Genomic DNA, 20271 nt, shown 5'->3' with positions numbered 1-20271 from the left:
ATCTGATTACTCTGTTAATACACAAACTGTATCCAATATCTACATATTCTGATGTTATGTTTTTGATATGTCTTGATAATGATCAAGGCATATCAAAAACTTAATTATGCCTTTTATATAATGCAGTGATTATAATAATGTAAAAAAAATAATAATAAATATTAATGAAAATAATGTTTTGCTGTTTATATTTAGTATTTGAATAATAAAAATCATTATAGCAACTTTTTGTGTCAGTGGGTGTGCTAGATCTTTGGAAAATCTTACTGATCATACACAGGCAAATATATCTTGAAAAATCCAAAAAGAATTGGATATTAGAAAATTGGCTGCAGTTTAGCATTACTCTAAGTAGCAATTCGTTCCTCTTTTACATAACCATTCATTGTTACTGATTGTTTTCTACTTTTTTAAAATTATCTTTGTCTGTTTCATCAGTATTTCTTCATTTTTTAGGATCCTAATGACTGTAATAATTTGAAAGTGTCTGCAATTCGGCCCTGAAGAGATTGTGCAGGGCTCATGGGGTAGAATTTTTCTAAGCATGGTCTGCGCTTTTTAACAGGAGAGACTGCTGCTACAGGGATGGGATGCACTTAAATAGAAAGGGTGCAAGAATATTTGCTTATGCTATCGAGGCAGTATTAGGTGGTTTGGAAAACTGCTAGCTTGGGAGCATACATGGACTAATAGATTAACAGTAGCTGCTGACAGAGGTGAAAATGATTCTTGCACTGCTTCTATTGGAATGAGCAGCAGCCTGGAAAACAAGGTGCTGGAGATTTCAGAGACTTCTGGGAGTCATCATGGTACAAGTAAATACATGGGCTGTGTTAGAGTAGCTAAGAAAAAGAACAGGTTCATGTATACTTGCATGTACACCAGTGCTAGGAGTTTAGAAAATAACTTTTGATGAATTTGAGATGTTGGTCAAAACATCAAAGGCAGATATTGTTGGAATATCAGAGATGTAGTGTCACACAGATATGGAATTTAGTGAGTAAAATGTGTAGAGAAAGGATAGACAAGGTAGGAAGGGAGAAGGGGTTATGCTATTACTTAAAAAAAATACACAAAATCTAAGGAAGTGCAGCCAGTTGACATGGATGGACAGTGCAGTGTTGAGTCAGTTTGGTGTGAAATAAGCACTACAAAAGCAAAATTGAGAGTAGGAGTGTGTTATAGGACTAATGACTGTAATGACTACGATGAACAGTTGTACAGAGAAATAGAGTGGGCCAGTAAATCAGATTGTCTTATAATGGGGGATTTAAATTTCCAAGATATTGACTGGAACTTGTGGGTTTGGTCACTTGCACACTTGAAAGGCTTTTGTGTATTTATTAGATAATTGTTTTCTATAGCAGGATGTTCGGGAGGCAACCAGAAGAAGTAATACTCTTGATCTGCTTATTGGTAGTGATTCTTCATGTATTAAGAATCTGCAGATAAAGGAATGACTAGATCAGTGTGCTGATGTGGAATTTACTCAAAGAGGTAACTACCATCGGGGGCTAAAGTGAAGGGTTTTTTGCTTTCGTAAGTGTTATGGTGGTCTGAGGCAATTTTTAAATTGTATACAGTGGGACCAACTGATAATGTTACCAACAGCAAATTCAAAATGAGAAGCATTCAAAGAATTAATCTTGGAAGCTACTAGGCTTTTCATACCAAGAAATATTGTTCAATGTTTAGGCCTAAATGGATGTCAGATGAACTAATGAGACTAGTGACAGAGAAGAAAAATGAATGGGATAGTAGTAGTAGTGGCATGTGATGCAAGAAAGCATGTGTATATAAATTAACAGGTGACACAGAAGCCTATGGTAGATATAAGCTGATCTGCAATCAAGTCACAAAGGAGGTTAGGCAGGCACAGGCAGATTATGAGAAACCTTTGGCAAAGGATGCATAGAAAAACAGCAAGGGTTCTTTACTTATGTAAACTCTAGAAGAAAGGGGAGGAATCAGATTGGTCCACTTGATATCAATGGATCAACTGTTGATGATCCTGCTCAGGTAGCTAATGAACTGAATGAGTATTTTGCATCTACATTGACTCATGAAGAGTTAATCAGGAAGGGGAATGCTAGAGGTGCATTAAACTCTGACTGTAAGCTAAATGATTTTGTAATAATTGAGAGTAAAGTGGAGCATAAATTGTTGAAGATGAACATGAGAAATGTAACTGTATAAATCCAATCCAGCTCAGGAACCTGAAGTGGATTGGATTTATGCAGTTATATTTAAAGAAGGCAGCAAAAGAAGGCAGCAAACCCTTAGCCATAATTATGAGAGCTTCCTTGAACTCAGTGGAGGTACCCATTGGACTGGAGATGTGAAATATGACCCCAGTTCACAAAGGAGAATCAAAGTGTGACACAAGTAATTAAAGACCTATTAGTTTAACTTCTGTTCCATGGAAATTAATGGAGGCACTAGTTAAAGAAGCACTGCAGGATCATCTAGACAAGAATTCAGTTATAGTTCGGACACAGCATGGATTTGTTAAGGGGAAGTCTTGACCAATTTAATTGGATACTGTGATGTAGTCACAAAGGAACTGGGTGAAAAAAATAATTTTTATATTTTATATTTGGACCTTAGGAGAGCTTTTGATACTGTTGCCATGGAAGACCACTGTACAAATTGAAGCAGCATGGCATTTAGGGCTAATTGCTGTTATGTATAAAGAGATGGTTTAGTGGGAGAAGTCACAGAGTACCCCAGGGTTCAGTGTTGGGGACAATGTTGTTTTTTTGTATTTATTAATGATATTGATGAAGGTATATTAGGCTTAATGTCTAAGTTTGCAGATGATACGAAGGTTTGCATGGTTGTTAATGACACTAATCACAGTACACTACTGCAACAGGATCTAGAAAAGTTGAGCAGATGGGCTGAGAGGCGGCAAGTGAAGTTCAACATTGACAAATGTAAACTACTGCATATGTGTAGCAGTAACCCGAGAGTAACATCACTGTGTGGTACTACACTCAGAGTGGTAGAGAATGAAAAGGACCTGGAGGTGATTGTGCAGTGAGATATGAAGTTTTCTGAGCAGTGAGATATGAAGTTTTCTGAGGACAGTCTGTAAGAGTAGCTCATTGTGTCTTGTCAATGGTATACAGGAATTTTTCCAGCGGGTATAAGGTGATTATCCCCTTTTACAAGGCAATGGTCAGGCCACACCTTAATTACTGTATACAAGTCTGGAGGCCACATTTTAGGAAGGATGTTGAGCTTCTGAAACGAGTACAGAGAAGGGCAACAAGATTAGTGAATGGAACAAAGGGTTGCTCTTACGAAGAAAGGCTAAAGTTTTGCAAATTACAGTGTCTGGAGACTAGACACCTGTGAGGTGATCTGATTGAGGTATATAAGGCCTTGAATGGTTTGAGCAAGCTCAATGCTGATAGGATTCTTCCTCTTGCCCAGATTAATTGTCTGAGGGAACATAAATTCAAATTGAGGAAAGGCAGTTGTAGGATAGTTGTGTGGAAATTTGCCTTTAGCCAGCGGGTGGTTGATTGCTGGAATAAACTTCCATCTGTATATGTTGACAGCTTGAATAAATTCAAGGCAGAACTAGACAAACATTTGGAGCGAATTGATGGGCAAAATGGGAAATTTTTTTTTTTTTTTTTTGATGCTGTATAAGCTTGATTTCTTGCATTATATACCGCTACTAATGCTAATGCTAAAATATCTCAACATGAAAATTGAAAAAATCCAAAAACCAAGGATGCATGTGGCACTTTCACTGGGACTGGGAGCATTGCTCATTTTCATTTATAGCATTACTGCATTACTTTTTTTTTCCCCCTAAAATAGAATTTTTACTAACTGATTTTTTTGTTAAACATTATCAACTTGTTTATGTTATAGGTATATGTTAAAATTTTTCAAGGACATGACCTTCCTGAACCAAAGTCAATGTTGCAGGTAAATCACGTAAATGATGATATGTACCATTTATATTTTACTATTTTGACTATTTTACTGATTATCAGATACTATTTGACTATTTTCATAGGAAAACATATATTCAGTAAAAGCCCAGCTATCGATCCATCTGGAAAGATCATGTAACTGTCAGTTTTAAAAATAATATTTAATTGTAAGACATTTCTATTGCACCATTTACCTACCTAGAACAGGTTGAATTAAATCACTAAACATTGCAAAAAATATATTAAATAAAAACAATAATATTTAACAAGGCAACAATTTATTTAAAAATATTAACTTGAAAAAAAATTTTAGAAATTTGGAAAATACTCTATTTACAATCTACACTACATCAGAAGAGGAACTGAACTGTCCTTCTTTGTTCCAGCCACATCCATTGAAGTATCACTTACTTGGGAAAGTATTAATATTGTCATACCTGCACTATTGTTTTGATTTTTATGTACATCAGCAGCTTAAGCTATATTGTACCATTATACAAACTGATGAGAAGAATTACCTCAATATAAGCATGCTGAACACTCCTTTCTAACACTCTCCTTGAATAAAAGAATTTAAAATAATTAAATGAAGAATTCTCTACACTCAGAGAGGAAATATTAGCGATCATACGTACCCGAAAAATGTGGTTCAAGAGCTCTCAACCCGGCACCAAATTACATTGGACCACCAAGAAATATCAATGAGCAAAAGAAGACATTGTGTCTATAATTAAAATGAATATAAATCTATTCTATTTTTTTTTACTAAAAAAATAATAATAATAAAAAAAATTTTAATAGATTTGTATTCGTTTTAATTGTAGACTCGTCTTCTTTCACTCGTTACATTTATTGGTGGTCCAATTTATTTTGGTGTTGGATTGAGACCTCTTGAACCACAGATTCCAGGGTACATTTAACATTAGCATTAGCATCAGTAGAGGCATATGATGCAAGAAAGCAAGCTTATGCAGCATCAGTAAAAAAAAAAAACAAAAAAACACTTCAATTTCACACCTCCGTTCGTTTGAAATACCTGTCCATCTGAGCCTTAAATTTATTTAGGCTATGACCTTCCACAACAAGGGATGGAAGTCTGTACCACCAATTAACTACCCGCTGGCTAAAGGCAAATTTCTGCACATCTATCCTACATCTGTCTTTCCTCAATCTGAATTTATGCCCTCTCAGGTGATTATTCTGAACAAGAGTATCCCATATTCTGAGCAAGATGAATCCCATCGGCATTGAGCATACTCAAACCATTCAGGGCTTTATACACCTCTATCAGATCACCTCACCGGTGCCTAGTCTCCAGACACTGTAATTTGCAAAACTTAAGCCTTTCTTCGTAAGAACAACCCTTTGTTCGATTCACTAATCTTGTTGCTCTTCTCTGTACTCATTCCAGCAGCTCTACATCCTTCTTGAAATGACATCTCAGACCTGTATACAGTACTCAAGGTGTGGACTGACCATTGCATTATACAAGGGAATAATCACCTCCCTATCCCTGCTAGAAATATTCCTGTATATCATTGACAAGACCCCATGAGCTACTCTTGCAGCCTGTCTGCACTGCTCAGAGAACTTCATATCTGTCTCCACAATAACCCCCCAGGTCCTTTTCATTCTCTACCACTGTCAGTGTAGTACCACAGAGTTGATACATTGCTCTGGGGTTGCTGTTTCCCATATGTAGTATTTTACATTTGTTAATGTTAAACTTCATTTGCCACCTTTCCAGATCCTGTTGCAGCAGCATAGCATCAGTAATGTCCTTAACAACCCTGCCAACCTTTGTATCATCTGCAAACTTGAACATTAAGCTTGATATACCATCATCAATATCATTTATAAATACAGAAAACAATAATGGACCCAACACTGAAACCTGAGGGACTCCACTAATAACATTAGTCCCCGATGAGCAGTGTCCATTCATTACCACTCTCTGTGTTCTCCCACTCAACCATCCCTTTATCCATAGCAGCAATTTGCCTCCAATGCCACACTGCTCCAATTTGTGCAGCAGTCTTCTATGTGCAACAGTATCAAAAGCCTTTCCAAGATCCACATATATAATATCAAAGTTATTCCCTGCATCCAGTTCTTTTGTGACTGCATCATAGTATCCAATCAAATTGGTCAGTCAAGACTTTCCCTTAAGAAAACCATGCTGTGTGCTAGCTATAACTGAAATCTTGTCTAGATGATCCTGCAGTGCTTCTTTAACCAGGGCCTCCATTAATATTCCTGGAACAGAAGTTAAACTCACAGGTTTATAATTACTTGAGTCAGCCTTAGATCCTCTTTTGTGAATCGGGGTCACATTTACACATCTCCAGTCCCTGTGCACCTCCCCTGAGTCCAAAGAAGCTCTCATAATTATTGCTAAGGGTTTGCTTACTTCCTTTGCTGCCTCCTTTAATATAACTGGATAGATCCCATCCACCCCAGGTGCCTTTCTTTGGTTTATCTTCAACAATTTCTCCTCCACTTTACTCTCAGTTATTACAAGATTATCTAGCTCACTGCCAGAGTTGAATACACCTCTGGCATTCCCCTCGCTGAATAACTCCTCATGTGTGAATGTCGATGCAAAATATTCATTTAGTTTGTTAACTACCTGAGCAGGATCATCAACAGTTGAACCATCGATATCAAGTGGACCAATCTGATTCATCCCCTTCCTTCTAGAGTTTACATAAGTAAAGAACTCCTTGCCATTTTTCTTTGCATCCTTTGCCAAAGATTTCTCGTAATCTGCCTTCACCTGCCTAATTTCCTTTGTAACTTGGTTACAGATCAGCTTATATCTATCATAGGCTTCTGTGTCATGTGTTAATTTGTATGTATCCCTTGCATTTTTCTTCTCTGCTATATGTCTCATTAGTTCATCTGACATCCATTTAGGCCTAAACCTTGAACAATGTTTCTTAGTTGGTATGTAAAGCCTAGTAGCTTCCAAGATAAGTTCTTTGAATGCTTCCCATTTTGAATTTGCTGTTGGTAACATCATCAGTTGGTCCCACTGTATAGAATTATCACTAATGATAATTCTATACAGTGGGTATAGAAAACATTAGTGATCATTTGATCACTAATGTTTTCTCTCCAAGTTTAGAGAATTCATTTAGTTATTTTAAATTCTTTTATTCAAGGAGAGTGTTAGGAAAGAAGCGTTCTGCATGCCTGCATTGAGGTAATTCCTCTCATTAATTTGTAATCGATTAATAACGTAGAATTTATTGATATGATATAGTTAGGGAAAGACAGTACATGATTGTTTTCTATTAAATTTATTACTAAATTTAATACCACTGTTATACCAAGTGAAATTAATATAGTTTATTAAGCTATTAGCCTAAACTACTATACATTACAGTGATGTTTCAGTAATCTTACCAATACCCATCATCAAACCATGCTCCATTGTTCCCCTAACAGCATGGTCTGATGATGGGTATCGGTAAAATACCTGAAATGTTTTAAATAAAATAATAATCTTAATAGAACATATTGAGCCTTGATGCTCTTTCATTTACTAATTATTCCATTGTGTGGCATATGTGGGTAAAAGTGCATGTTCATGGGCTGATTTGCAAGTGTTGCCAGCCTGCATCATATCCAGGTATCATCGTAAGGGTGGGGGACATAGCAACCTGGTTTTTGAGTGGTTTTTTTTTAGATTGACCTAGGAACACTTATACACATGGTTAAGGGAGCATTTATTAGAATGTAGCTTACTTTTTAAAAACTCACTGAATAATTTTCTTACATAAATTTTCAAAAGAAAACACACTGACAAAGCACAAGTTGTTACATTACTTATGAATATGACTGTATAAGAATGGTGCTTTTCCAGCTGACAGATTTGTGTAACCAGTAATCCCCATCCCCACAAATGCCAGATAACTGGGCTTCTGCTATACTCATTTTAATGTATTCTATATAAAAGGTAAAATACTAATGTTCATATTTTATGCTGTGCTACATTTGTTTTGAAAGGTTAGTTTGGAAAGCATTAACATTTAATAATATCACCTAAATACTTCCAAGCTAGCATGGTGTAAAAAGTAATTTTTAAATCTTTTTTATATGTGTAGCTGCTGACAACGGAGCCATAGATCTCTGAAATTTCCATTGAATGAATTCAATCAGAGATATTCATTAAATATTCAGCTATCAACTTACACTAGAGCCTAACCTCATGTTTTGCTGCAGGGTGGGATCCCCAAGAGCAGTAGGTTCTGGTTGTTCCACAGGAGGTAGTTATTATCAGCGACTCTATTGCTAAATGTACCGATACTTATTATTCCTTGTTTTTCTCGCAACAGAGAAACAAGGAATATTTACGCAATAAGAATCAGTGGAATAGGATTGGGGTATGTCTACCAGGGGCAAAAGATAGTGATACTGTAGAACAGTTATTATGATATAGAGGTAGAAAAAATAATATTGTTGTACATGTAGGTACCAATGCTATTAAGCATAAGCTATCCGAGGTTTAATTACTTTATACAAACTGATATTACCGATAATGGATATGCTGAATTTTAATATACCAAGTACATTATATACATAAAAGTCAGATATGATAGGAAGCAAAAGACATAATATTGAGTCAGTCAGGTGCTGATATAAGCATTGGGAAAACAAAAATGAAAAAATGAGTATACAAGGGACATTAGCATTAGTAGAGGCATATGATGCAAGAAAGCAAGCTTAAGCAGCATCAGCCAAAAAAAAAAAAAAAATAAAATGCTCCCATTTCACCCCTCCATTCATTCCAAATACCTGTCCAGCTCAGCCTTAAATTTATTTAGGCTATCAACTTCCACAACAAAGGATGGAAGTCTGTTCCACCAACCAACTACCCTCTGGCTAATGGCAAACTTCCGTCCAACTATCATACATCTGTCTTTCCTCAATTTGAATTTATGCCCTCTCAGATGATTATTCTAAGCAACAGGAAGAATCCCATCAGCATTGAGCATGCTCAAACCATTCAAGGCTTTATACATCTCAGTCAGATCACCTTGCAGGTGCCTAGTCTCCAGACACTGTAATTTGCAAAATTTAAGCCTTTCTTCATAAGAGCAACCCTTTGTTCCATTCAGTAATCTTGTTGCCCTTCTCTGTACTCGTTCCAACACCTCTACATCCTTCTTAAAATGAGGTTTCTAGGCCTGTATACAGTACTCACAGTGTGGCCTGACCATTGCCTTATACAAGGTGATAATCACCTCCTTATCCATGCTAGAAAAATTCCTGTATATCATTGACAAGACACTATGAGCTATTCTTTCAGACCATCTGCACTGCTCAGAAAACTTCATATCTGCCTGCACAATTACCCCCAGGTCCTTTTCGTTCTCTACCACTGTCAGTGTAGTACCACAGAGTTGATACGTCACTCTGGGGTTACTACTTCCAATATGTAGTATTTTACATTTGTCAATGTTAAATTTCATTTGCCTCCTGTTGCAGCAGCGTACTGTCATTAGTGTCCTTAACAACCCTGCCTACCTTTGTATCGTCTGCAAACTTCGACATTAAGCTTGATATACCATCATCAGTATCATTTATAAATACAGAAAACAACAATGGAAACAACACTGAACCTTGAGGGACTCCACTAATAACATTAGTCCACGATGAGCAGTGTCCATTGGTTACCACTCTGTCTTCTCCCACTCAACCATCCCTTAATCCTTAGCAGCAATTTGCCTCCAATGCCACAGTGCTCCAATTTGTTTAGCAGTTTTCAATATGTAACATTATCAAAAGCCTTTATAAGATCGAAATATATGATATCAAAGTTATTCCCTGCATCCAGTTCCTTTGTGACCACATCATAGTATCCAATCAGATTGGTCAGGCAAGACTTTCCCTTAACAAAACAATGCTTTGTCCAAACTATAACTGAAGTCTTGTGTAGATCATCCTGCAGTGCTTCTTTAACCGGTGCCTTCACTAATTTTCCTGGAACAGAAGTTAAACTAACATGTCTATAATTACTTGTGTCGCCCTTTGATCCTCCTTTGTGAATTAGGGTCACATTTGCACGTCTCCAGTCCATGGGTACCTCCCCTGAGTCCAAAGAAGCTCTCGTAATTATGGCTAAGGGTTTGCTTACTTCCTTTGCTGCCTCCTTTAATATAATTGGATAGATCCCATCCACCAATGGTGCCTTTTTTATGTTTATCTTCAACAATTTCTCCTCCACATTCCTCTCAGTTATTACAAAAATCATATAGCTCACTGCCAGAGTTTAACTCACCTCTGGCATTTCCCTTCCTGAATAACTCCTTGTGGGTGAATGTAGATGCAAAATACTTATTTAGTTTGTTAGCCACCTGAGCAGGATCATCAACAGTTGAACCCTTAATATCCAGTTGTCCAATCTGATTCATCCCTTTCCTTCTATAGTTTACAAAGGTAAAGAACTCTGTGTTGTTTTTCTTTGCATCCTTTGCAAAGGATTTCTCATAATCTGCCTTTGCCTGCCTAATCTCCTTTGCAACTTGGTTATAGACCAGCTTGTATCTATCATAGGCTTCCATGTCACCCATTAATTTATATATATCCCATGCATTTTTCTTCTCTGCCATATGTCTCATTAGTTCATCTGACATCCATTTAGGCCTAAACCTTGAACAGTTTTTCTTAGTTGGTATGTAAAGCCTAGTAGCTTCCAAGATTAATTCTTTGAATGCCTCCCATTTTGAATTTGCTTTGGTAACATCATCAGTTGGTCCCACCATATAGAATTTAAATACTGGCTCAGACTACTGCAGTCGCTTTTACAAAAGTAAAAACCCCTCCCTTTATCCTTGATTGTAGTTACCTCTTTGAATAAATCCCACTTCAGCACACTGTGATCACTCTCACCTAGTGGTTCCTTTTTCTGCAGATTCTTAATGCATGAAGAATCACTACTGATAATCAGATCAAGAGTATTACTTATTCTGGTTGCCTCCCGAACATGCTGATGTAGAAAACAATCATCCAATAAATCCACAAAAGCCTTGCTAGTGTGTGAGTGACCAACCCACAAATTCCAGTCAATATCCACAAATTCCAGGAAGTTAAAATCCCCCATTATAAGACTCTCTGATTTACTGGCCCACTCTATTTCCCTGTACAGTTTCTTATTATACTCATCAGAGTCATTAGGCCTATAGCACACTCCTATTCTCAATTTTGATCTCCCAAAACCTTATGTCACACCAAACTGACTTGACACTGCGCTATCCTGTGATGTCGACTGGCTTCATTTCCTTGGATTTTGTGTTTCTTAACTAATAGCATAACCCCTCCTTCCTTCCTATCCTGTATATCCTTCCTGTACATATTGTACTCCCCAATTCCAGTTCTGCATTCTTTATATCTGTGTGACACCACATCTCTGATATCCTAACAATATCTGCCTCTGATGTTTTGAGCAATACCTCAAATTCATAAAACTTATTTACCAATCTCCTAGCATTGGTGTACATGCAAGTATACGTGTTGTTGTTATGTTGTTATTTGGTTTTTAGGAGCATTAGAAACTAAGGCCATATTGCTCCAGCGATATGCAGTGGTCATTCCCTGACCTTTTCGCATCCTCCGTATTTGGTGGTCACAGAATTTGGTGTCCGTATTTGGTGGTCAGGAAAAAAAAAACAAATAAAAAATAGTCCAACTCCATACAGTTGATTTGACTAAGAAAACAATTTGTTATGTTAACTATAGAAGCTTAATGGTATTTAAGTACATAATGCTTTCTTCAGTCTATGCTGTCATAGGTCATATAGGGCTACCAGTGGATGCGTGGCTGTTCCTTAGCAGTTCACTATGAAGTATGAATTTCTGGGGATTTACAGGCATGGGTGCTCCGGGAAGAAATTGTACCTGTTGCTCCTTTATCCTGCTTTATTTTTAGTTTATTAATTTTTAAGGTATCAGCATTTGCTAGTGGAATCTAAGCAGGAGTCCCTTCTGTGGTCTCCTGCTTAGATTACAGTCACCAGTTGTTCCATTAGAGTAGAGTGCTTCATGTGGTGAAGGTGAATATTCTTATTCTTCTGTTTTAATGTTTACTTCATTAATTTTAGTTGTCAATTTCTTTATTTTCTAGAATTTTGTTTTTCATAGGCAACAGTGGTATCCTAGCTAGCAAAAATACTTTCTATAGTTTCAGCAGCACACCTGGGAAAAAAAAGTGTTGAAGTTAATCTAAATATCTATACAATTTAATAATTATTTTATATTTATAATCTAATTAACCCTTTCCTTCGTAAGTTATACTGTAAGCACCTTTTGGCCCTGATCACTGATTTTTTCATGAAATATTGAAAAATTGTAAACGTGAAAACTTAGTATATAAATACTTTTAAATAAAAATCTATACAATTTAATAATTATTTTATATTTATAATCTAATTAACCCTTTCCTTCGTAAGTTATACTGTAAGCACCTTTTGGCCCTGATCACTGATTTTTTCATGAAATATTGAAAAATTGTAAACGTGAAAACTTAGTACATAAATACTTTTAAATAAAAATTTGTGCTTATTTTAACTTGGTTAACCAATATTACAATGAAATTATTTCAACAACTTTGCACAGTAGTTTCCAGGTCCAGATAATTTTTGTACAGTAACTGTAATTTTTTTAAAGGATGATATAGTGTATATGTAAAAAAATATCAAATTGTATTTTACATGAGTCCATCCCACTGGCACCTTAGCTAGCAGCAAAGGGAGCTGAGGAGGAAGGTTTTTGTAATCACTTTAATATTAATCTTTACTTCCTCTCTGAAACAGTTTTGGCAAAATTCTGTCATGGGTGTTCTAGTTCTTTTATAAGCCAAACTGTGACAGAACTCAGTTTCCTCTGTTATTTATTCCTTCTTTTGCTTGTATTCTAAAATTCTCACTATTATATATACAGTATATATATTTAAAACTTTTAAATAGTCATCTGAGCTCAAACTTAGTGATGGACAGAATCAAATGATTAATAACTGATTACTTCAATAATTGAAATAAACAGTTAGTTATATGCAAATTAGGCAATTATGAAATTGACAAGAAAATTGAAGAAGAAAACAAAAATGGACTGATTTGATCTGATGTTATCAAAACTAAACATTGGCAATTTTATAATCAAATGATTTATATCTAATTGATTATGAAAATGTCATAATTTTGATTACCCATTAGAGTTTGACTACTCTAACTCTAAAATATTCTTTTTATATGAATGGAGATGCAAAATATTTTGTTTATCAGCAACCTGTACAGAAACATCAGTAATTACAACATTCATATCAAGTGACTCATTGTCGTTCGTCACTTTCCTTCTGGTGTTCAAGTTTCTTTGCTCTCTTAGCCAGACTTCTCATAACAGCAAAATGAAAACACTCGGAATTGTTTCTTAGACTTTGGTGGAATCCTCATGTACCTCATGCTACTTTAAATGCATCAACGGATGTATGCCTGAGGAACATTATTGAGTAGCAAATAGTAGATGGTGTAAAAGGTCAGAAAATCATACAACAAAAAGAATACTGTTTGTAAAAGATAGAGAACTACACCTATCATAATTGTTTTCAATACCAATAAATCAGTAACCCTGCACTGCATGAAATGATAGATCAATTTATTACACAAACTTGGTCCCTGAGACTTGTCACAGACATTGTTCTGGGTATGACAGGCTAGGGCTTGCTTCCAAGGGGGGGGGTCTAAAATGATAATGTAAATGATAACTAGGTCCCACTTCTGAGTCAAGTGGACTGAATTTCTATAACAAAAAAAAAAAATCCTCTGCTTGCAACTTCATTATGGTGGGTTTGTGTGTAACCTTGGGTATACTCCCACATCCATAGCCTGAAACAGTTTCCTGGAAGCAGAGACGTGCCAGTTGGAGGCGAACGAGGCTCTTGCCTCAGGTTAAAAGCTGAAAGGGTTGCCAAAAGAAAGCTTAAATAATTGCCAACATTTTAGATTTTATGTTTTGATTATTCCAAGCCTTTTATCATCTTGCTTTTGCAAGACGAAAATCTTTGTCATACCACTGTACAGATAACGAGCTCTCCACACCAGCACTATCTGGGACGCTGCTATTTTTGAAACGAATGATGCATAAATAAATCTGTTATATATTAAATATTGGTGTAGATACACCATAGATTTTTTTTTATATATAGGTCCTTGCCACTGAAATCTTCAGCAACTAGGTGGCAGGATGGGCAATAGTGGGTCCCACTAGGGGCCCAATGGCTAAATGATCAGAAGAATGACAGAACATAACATCACACAACATTCCACTCCCCACACACTTTTAAATCTCTGGCCTCTACAGAGTACTGTGATACACAAACAGAGCATACAACACAGAGATGGGGGTAACCCTGGTGCCATCAGACAGCTAACACCCTTTGCACTTTACTTACCATAGATAACTCTTAAACAAAAACTACATTCGTAGTGTAACGGCATCATTTTAGTTGTATCTCATATTGTGGTTATCCTTCACACTAATAATAAGTAACGCTTCTCTAATAGAGAAGACTCTTCTTACTTATTGGTGATGGGCACCACCACCACCACCCAGACAGCACCATTTCAAGGCTAGTTGGGCTTTCATCGGTTGATGGGCAGATACCTCGGTATTGCAATCATGACATATTGTGGGATTAACTTCACAACTGGGTTGTCAATACATGGTAACATATATTGCACTGACATAATACAATATTGTCAATGCAATACATCGTAACTCATTGTGAAGGATGATCACAATATGAGATACAACTTAAATGATACCTTTACACTACAAATGTAGTTTTCATTTAAGAGCTATCTGTGGCATATCTGCACCAATATTTAATATAACATTTTAAGCTCTTATAGTAATATGCCTTGTTACATTTATATTTATTATAAATCTGTTATATATTTATAATAAATACTGCTTATGAGAATAAAAATCACTTTAAACAGTTTCTATTTTATTTTTTTGTTATCCTTTTATTTTTATTAAAATGTGTACCAGAAATGCATTGTAAATAAGTTATATTTCTTTTAATTATTTTATTTTTTTATATATATATATATATTTTAGGGGAGGGTGCAATTTTTCATTCTTGCCTCAGGTACTAAAATGGCTCGGCACAGCCCTGACTGGAAGGGACAACTCAGGTGGGAACTAACATAAGTAGATGATTGGGGTGTGGCTTCCACATTACAAAGAGCAATGTCATCCCCCCTCTGTTGCCTGGCAATACTAGGTGGTAGATAATGCTCAACATCATTTTCTTAGTGGTGAAACCCATGTTTAATCTCCAAAGCAAAGCTCTGGCAATCCCCCCCCTTCTCTTCCATAATGCAATATGAGTGATATCTTTTGAGTTTATGATGGGCATGATGCCCATCATAAACTCAAATATGGTGAAAAAAACATTTCTTACATTTCATGGGTACAACTCTAAAAAGCTTATTGCAGTCTGGCACTAAATATTCCACTGGACAACCTATTTGTAACTCCTTGTGGATCAGCATTTGGATAATCACATTGCCTCAGTTCTTCCAGCTACAGACTGGAGGGAGTTACAGTAGTATATGCTTCCCAGTAGTATATGACAATGCTTCCCAGTGTATATGGGAAGCATTGTCAAGAACTTAGATATATATTCTTCTTGTGTAGACACCATATCCAAAAATTCATTAATTCATACAACATTGTCCCTCTTACTTTTACTTTATCTGTTGAATCCATCATGAATAGTAACACTAATAGAACAAGCTTATCTGCAAAAATATCTTTAACCTCCAAAAAACATGTCACTCAGTTCTAATCTTAGTGATGCCCATTTCCACCTACAATCTAAGCTAAGCCCCACTTATTTTTTCTGACAGAATTATTTTCCTTGCTTTTTGATTCCTTTTGCTTCCAAGGTGAGGTAAAAAAATCTTGCCTATATGTCTGCTCTGATATTCCTTGTCAAAGATTCCTAATTTGAAATCTCTCTCTCTCTCTCTCTCTCTCTCTCTCTCTCCCTCCCTCCCTCCCTCCCCTTAAAGACTGTTCCATCAAATTCATTCCATGTATCATTTTTCTAAATCCACCAATCACTCAGACCTCTTTGAAAATTGACTTCCTTCATTCTAATGTTCCTAACAGTGAGATAATCCTAACAGTGATTTTAATGTTTCAACACAAGGTGGAGTTGTGAGTGTTAAAAAATCACCAAGTTTTCAAGTTATATGAACACAGCTGGTCAAGATGCTCATTCTTTTGTGATTAAATAATAACCTTGCAGCTTGTTAGCATTAATAGAGGCATATGATGCAAGAAAGCAAGCTTATATACGTATCATCAGCCAAAAAAAGAAACCTTTCCATTTTACCCATTCATTCACTCCAAATGTTTGTCTGATTCTGCCTTGAACTTATTTAAGTTGCTGACCTCCACTACAACAGATGGAAGTTTGTTCCAACTATCAACCACCCACTGCCTAACCCCGGGGGCTCACATCTGATGAGTATGGGCTTGGCACACCCGGGGTCCTGATTCCTTGCACCATATGGCTAGTAATAATAATAATAAAGGTGAATTTCCGCACATCTATTCGACAATTGTCTTTCCTCAATTCGAATTTCATTCTCAGGTAAGTAATCTGAGCAAGAGGAAGAATCCCATTAGCATTGAGCTTGCTCAATCCATTCAAGGTCTTATACTCCTCAATTTAATCACCTTGTAGGTACCTATTCTCCAGAAGCTGCAATTTGCAGAACTTAAGCCTTTCTTCATAACACCAACCCTTTGTTCCACTCACCGATCTCATTGTTTTCTCTATACTAGTTCCAGCAGCTCTACTTCTTTCCTAAAATGAAGCCTCCAGACCTGTATACAGTACCCAAGGTGTGGCTTGACCATTGCCTTATACAAGGAGACAATAACCACCTTATCTCTACTAGCAAAATTGATGTATATCATTGACAAGACACCATGAGCTACCCTTGCAACCTTTTTGCACTATTCAGAAAACTTCGTATCTGACTGCACAATTACCCCGAGGTCCTTTTTCATTCTCCATTGCTCAACTTTTCCAGATCCTGTTGCAGTAGTATACCATCATTACTGTCATTAACAACCCTGGCAACCTTCATATCGTCTGCAAACTTAGACATTAATCCTGACATACCTTCATTAATATCATTGATAAATACTGAAAACAACAATGGGCTCAACACCGAACCCTGGGGGACTCCACTAATAACATTAGTCAAGGAAGAGCAGTGTCTATTGATAACCACTCTCTCCCACTCAAACATCCTTTTATCCATTGTAGCAACTTGCCCTTAATGCCATACTGCTCCAATTTGTACAGTAGTCTTACATGTGCCACAGTATCAAAAGCTTTCCTAAAATCCAAGTATATAATATCAAGTTGCTAATGCTCCTAAAAAAAAAAACAAAAAAAAAAAAAAAAAAACATATGATATTAGAATTATTCTTTGCATCCAGTTCCTTCATGACCACATCATAGTATCCAATCAAATTTGTCAGACGAGACTTCCCCTTAACAAACCCATGCTGTGTCTGAATTATAACTGCAGTCTTGTCTAGATGATCCTGCATCGCGTCCTTAACCAGTGACTCCATTATTTTCCCTGGAACAGAAGATAAACTAACAGGTCTGTAATTACCCATGTCACCCTTTGATCCCCCTTTGTGAATTGGGGACACATTTGCACATCTCCAGTCCATGTGGACCTCCCCTGAGTCTAAGGAAGCTGTCATAATTATGGCTAATGGTTTGCTTACTTCCTTTTCTGCCTCCTCTAATATAACTGTATAGATCCCATCCACCCCAGGTGCCTTCCTTATGTTTAACTTCAACAATTTCTCCTCCACTTTGCTCTCAGTCATAACAAAATCACTTAGCTCCCTGTTAGAGTTTGATGAACTTCTGGCATTCCCCTCCTTGAATAACTCCTCATGTGTGAATGCAGATGCAAAATACTCATTCAATTTATCAACTACCTGAGCATGATAATCAGTAGTCAAACTATCTGTTAAGTGGACCACTCTGATTCATCCCTTTCCTTCTAGAGTTTACATAAGTTAAGAACTTTTTGCTGTTTTTCTTTGCATCCTTTGCCAATGATTTCTCGTAATCTGCCTTCGCCTGCATTAACCTCCTTTGTGACTTGGTTACAGACTAGCTTATATCTTACATAGGCTTCTGTGTCGCCTGATAATTTATATGCATCCCATGCATTTCTCTTCTCTGCCATGAGCCTCATTAACTTATCTGACGTCCATTTAGGCCTAACCCTGAACAGTATTTCTTAGTTGATATGAAAAGCCTAGTACCCTCCAAGATTAAGTCCCTGAAGGCTTCCCATTTAGAATTCACCATTGGTAACGTCATCAGTTTATCCCATCCTTTAAAAACTTAAAATTTAAAACTTAAAACAGAATTTAAAAACTCTCTGAGACCACTGTAGTCACCTTTACGAAAGCAAAAACCCTTCCCCTTATACCTAATGGTAGTTATATCTTTAATTAAATCCCACATCAGTACACTGTGATCACTGCCACTTAGTGGTTCCTTTATCTGCAGATTCTTAATGCATGAAGAATCACTGCTGATAATCAGATCAAGAGTATTCCTCCCTCTGGTTGCCTCTCAAACATGTTGCTGTAGAAAAAAGTCATCCAATAAATCCACAAAATCCTTGCTAGTGTGCAAGTGACAAACCCACAAGTTCCAGTCAGTATCTGGAAAGTTAAAACTCCCCATTATAAGACAGTCTGATTTACTGGCCCACTCTATTTCTCTGCGAAATTTCTCATTATACTCATCAGATTCATTATGCTGTAACATACGCTTCTTCTGGGAAGTGAATGAATACGCTTGTTCATTCATTTCCCAGAATACTAGACAATCCTAACTACGCACACCCCAAGATGGTAATGTTAGTGGTTCTCTAGGTCCCCCATCTCAACTTGGTGATGGTCTCTTCTCCAATGGAGCATCTCTCTCTCTCTCTCTCTCTCTCTCTCTCTCTCTCTCTCGTGTTCTTTGACATTACACAAATTGGGATGATCTATGTAAACTGAAGAAAAGCACTTGTGGTGTACATATAAATAGCATAGAAGGCATAATTCAAATAGCAGAAGACTACTATAAAGAATTATATAAGGAGTGAGGGAATGATGCCAGCAGTGGGGATGATGGATCACAAATTTGCAACACATACAACATACCCAATATCCTTCCTGATGAGGAAGAACATACATTGAAGAAAATGAAGAATCAAAAAGATGAAGATACTGTAGAACTGTTAAAATTGGAAGAAAGTTACATAACACAGAAACTGGCAAGACTCTTCACAAAATACATTAGGAAAGGCATGACACCTAAAGAATGGAATAATACAATCATAATTTTGCTGCATGAGAAAAAAGATAAATCAGAAATTGGAAATTATAGACCGATTAGCTTCTAGTCCCATATTACTAACAGATTAGAAAGAATACTTGATTAAAATCAACCGAAAAAGCAAAAAGGCTTTAGGACAGGTTTCTTAACTATGGATCACCTTCATGTAATATCGCAGCTAATGGAGAAAGAAAATGAATATAAAACATCATTATGTCTGGCATTTGTGGATTATGAAAAGCCATTTGACTCCATACAGCATAAGACAGTGTTTCGGGCACTGGAAAGACAAGGTATCGATACCCCATACATTATTATTTTGAAGAAAATATATGAGAACATTTCCTCCTTTATTAGACTAGACAGAGACAGTGGCAAATTTAAAATCAAGTTGTTTACTGCTGCCCTTGAAGAAGCTTTCAGAAGATTAGACTGGTCACAGAAAGGAGACAATGTGAATGGAGAGTATCTAAACCATTTACGATTTGCAGGTGACATTGTAACCATAAGCCATCATCCCAGAGAATTGGAGAAAAATCTTAATCAGTTATACAGAGTTAGTAAGGATTTCGACCTAAAATTGAATATGGCTAAAACAAAAGGAATGATGAACAAGTATGCCATAGAAAGGGACATAATGATTGAAGGAGCAGTAATTGAAAAGGTGGAGTCATATACTTATCTGGAACAAGTTATTCACTGTAATAATGATAAATGGCTGGAAATTAAGAGAAAGATAAATTTCGGATGGATAGCATTTAGGAAATATAGTCACATACTGAGGAGCAATATCCCAATTTGTCTGAAACATAAAATAATGAACCAATGTATACTCCCCACCATGACTTATGGGAGTGGAACTTGGGC

General features: G+C 36.5%; 1 protein-coding gene across 1 annotated transcript in view; it reads left to right on the top strand.

Annotated features, from left to right (window-relative positions):
- LOC150084619 (atlastin-2-like) overlaps nucleotides 1-20271 on the top strand; it is a 403792-nt gene that overhangs the window by 235435 nt on the left and 148086 nt on the right. The window contains exon 10 of the mRNA XM_090375357.1: nucleotides 3889-3945. Within this exon, the coding sequence (XP_090231483.1) occupies nucleotides 3889-3945 (57 nt within the window). The remainder of the gene's footprint in view (nucleotides 1-3888; nucleotides 3946-20271) is intronic.

The sequence above is a fragment of the Mastigoproctus giganteus genome, chromosome 6, assembly GCF_048544385.1.
Source record: "Mastigoproctus giganteus isolate SK-2022 chromosome 6, ASM4854438v1, whole genome shotgun sequence".
NCBI classification, from domain to species: domain Eukaryota; kingdom Metazoa; phylum Arthropoda; class Arachnida; order Uropygi; family Thelyphonidae; genus Mastigoproctus; species Mastigoproctus giganteus.
Note: the sequence above shows the minus strand (reverse complement) of the source record. Positions and strands in the feature narration are given on the sequence as shown.